Source organism: Coffea eugenioides, chromosome 2 (genome assembly GCF_003713205.1).
Source record: "Coffea eugenioides isolate CCC68of chromosome 2, Ceug_1.0, whole genome shotgun sequence".
Classification (NCBI taxonomy): Eukaryota; Viridiplantae; Streptophyta; class Magnoliopsida; order Gentianales; family Rubiaceae; genus Coffea; species Coffea eugenioides.
The window spans coordinates 55,615,839-55,618,839 of record NC_040036.1 but is presented as its reverse complement, the minus strand read 5'-3'; the positions used below and the strand labels follow the sequence as shown (position 1 = coordinate 55,618,839).

Genomic DNA, 3,001 nt, shown 5'->3' with positions numbered 1-3,001 from the left:
ATGGAAGCTAGAAGACAACAGCGGGGACCTCCGCGTGGACAAGCCCAAAATCAAAAGGAAGAGAGTGGGTCTGTGGCTAACCAAAACACTGAGCCAAGGGCTGGGGCAAATGATCAAGTGGCATTGGCTATAAATCATATGACGGACTTGTTAGAACGTTTAGTACCCCAACAGGGCCAAGGGGCTGGACAAGTGAATCAACAAAGAGACCAAGAGATCGGAGAGGATAAAGCATTGGAGAGATTTCAAAAGTTTTCTCCATCTAAGTTTTCTGGGAGTCCTGGCCCTGAAATAGCAGAAAATTGGTTAGAAAACATGATAAATATCTTTGTTGCTCTAAAATATATAGAGGAAAGGCAGGTGACATTTGTTGTATTTCAGTTTGAGGAAGCAGCCCGATCATGGTGGAATGTCGTAAGGACTAAGTGGGAGAGGGAACAAGTACCCTGGACCTGGCTAAATTTTACTCGAGAATTTAATGAGAAATATATTCCCCCTTTTGTTCAAGAAAGAAGAGAGGACGAGTTTATAAGGCTCCGTCAGGGATCAAGGAGTGTTGCTGAGTATGAGTATCAGTTTACAAAATTATCCAAATTTACTCCAGAGTTGGTTGCTACTGAGCAAAAGAGAAAAAGGCGGTTCATTCAGGGCTTAAATCTAGAAATTCAAGAATCTTTGGCAGCGCTCAAATTCCTACATTCAATGACGCCCTTGAAAAAGCTCAAAGGGTTGAAAGTACAAAATCCCAATTGCGAGCTTTTCAAACATGGAAAAGGGATGCATCTAGCAGTCGTAACCTGGAAATACCTAGAGAAGATGTACCACCTTCCAAAGTTGGGAGAAGAGCTGGAGAAGTACAACTTTCACTTCCATCCCCACCCACGGCGGGGAAACCAGTAGGAACTATAATAAGAGGAACTCAAATTGAAAGGGAACCATCAAGAAAATTTCCTCGGGAAAGCCAAGGACTGACACCTCACTTGACTTGTGGATATTGTGGGAAGTCTAATCATACTGAGAAAAACTGTTGAAAAAAGTGGTGAAAGTGTTTCATTTGTGGAAGTGCAGATCATCAACTTGCAAACTGCTCGAAAAATCAACGAAGAGAGAGTGCTCCTCGGCAAATTGATAAAGATGTCTCTAAACAAGCAAAGGAAGGAAGGAACAGACCTCGAGCACTAGCTAGAACCTATACTATTTATGGACAACCGTCTTCAGAGTCGATAAGGGTGAGAAGGTGAGAATTTCGAGTACGAAATTCTTTTAAGGGGGAGAGAGTATGAAGACCTGAAAAATTTCCTCATTTTATTTTATTTTTTTTTATTTCTTCGAATACATTTTCGTTACTTTACCGTATTGCCTTCATTTTCTAGATATTTTTACAAGTGAGTCAAGTTTTTAAATCATTTTCCTTGTATAAGTTAGTACATGTTAAGTTTGAAGTGCATTATGGAAGTAGGACCCACTAATGTAGTATGTGTGATAAATTTTTGAAAATTAGGAGGAGTTTTGTACAAAGGGATATTATTTTATAAGGTGTTAAGAGATAATTAGAGGTTGGCTAAATATTTTAGCCTTTGGAAGACAAAGAGATGAGAATTCACCATAGCAAGACACTTGTCACAAAAGCAATGGTTCTTTGACTTTGACTAAGACTTTCTTAACCCTTTAATTAACAAAAAAAAATTGACAAAAATGCTATCACTTTTCTCTTCCCTTTGGCCGAAATCTTGAGCTAGGAAAAAGAGAGAAAACTTCAACATTCAACCACCAAATCTTACTTGAATCTTGAGTTTTAACCTTTGATCTTGCAAATTACTCCATAAAAGATGATATCTAAGGTGGATTAAGCGCTTTGGTGGAGTGATTTTGGGAGAGAAGCTCTTGGTTTCCTTTTCTTCTTCGGGTATTAAGGTAACTCTATCAAGAAACTCTCTTTTCTTTTAATACTTGCATAAGACTGGATTTAGGGCTTGATTTTTGTAGTTTTCATGAGAAATTTCATGGTTTGAGTGGTGATTCAACAATTTCAGTTTTGATGGTGAAATTTCAGCTTTTATATGATGCTTTGAGTTTGGCCATGATCAGTAGCTTTGCCATGTGAATCTTCTAGCTTTTACAAGTTATTTTGGCTTGCTTATGAAAATTTCAGCTTGTAGTTGAAATTTTCAGCCTAGGGTTATAAATTTCAGCTTTGTTGTGGTTGATTCTTGAGCTAAAAATTGGCTATATTGGATGGTTTTGTGGCCCTAAACAAGTGTATTTTATAGCTTGTAACTTGTGGTTGTGATTGAGGTTGGATTGATATAAATATTGGTGTTGAGTTTGGATGGAAAAATTAAGAAATAAGGGGAAGTGTTGCTGAAAATTTTCTCGCAGGAGACTCTGAGCAGTTTTGGAAAATCTATTATATTTTGGTGTAGAAATATCCAAATTCAGTGTCACTTATTGCGCTTGAAACTAGATTCAGAGTGCATTCTACCGTGAAAATTTCAGAATTTTTCTCAATTCCTATGAATATCTATGATTTTCCAAAGTTGACTGAATTTTCACACCTACTCTATTTTTCTACTGGACGAAGCAGCAACTTGAGACTGGAATTTAACTGATTTATGGACAGAATCTTATAAATATGTATTGTGAAAAATTGTAGTCTTTTGAATCTATTTTTCAACGGTATAAAGTTTATAAATTTTGGACTTAAGAAGCTTGCGATATGATTTTCAAAACAGTGTCGCGCAAAACTGGAGAAAATTATGTTTTCTAAACTTGTTCTTGCTTCTATTTACAACTTTAAGTTGGAATTGTTAAACCATTTTGAGCTTGGTTTTGACAAAATCTTATAAATATGTATTGTGAAAAATTGTAGTCTTTTGAATCTATTTTTCAACGGTATAAAGTTTATAAATTTTGGACTTAAGAAGCTTGCGATATGATTTTCAAAACAGTGTCGCGCAAAACTGGAGAAAATTCTGTTTTCTAAACTTGTTTTTGCTTCCAT

General features: G+C 36.3%; 1 protein-coding gene across 1 annotated transcript; it reads left to right on the top strand.

Moving 5' to 3' along the window:
- On the top strand, positions 1-900 carry LOC113759912. The gene has a single exon (XM_027302490.1). The coding sequence runs from the start codon at positions 1-3 to the stop codon at positions 898-900; it is 900 nt and encodes a 299-aa protein (XP_027158291.1).
- Positions 901-3,001: the final 2,101 nt, after the last annotated feature.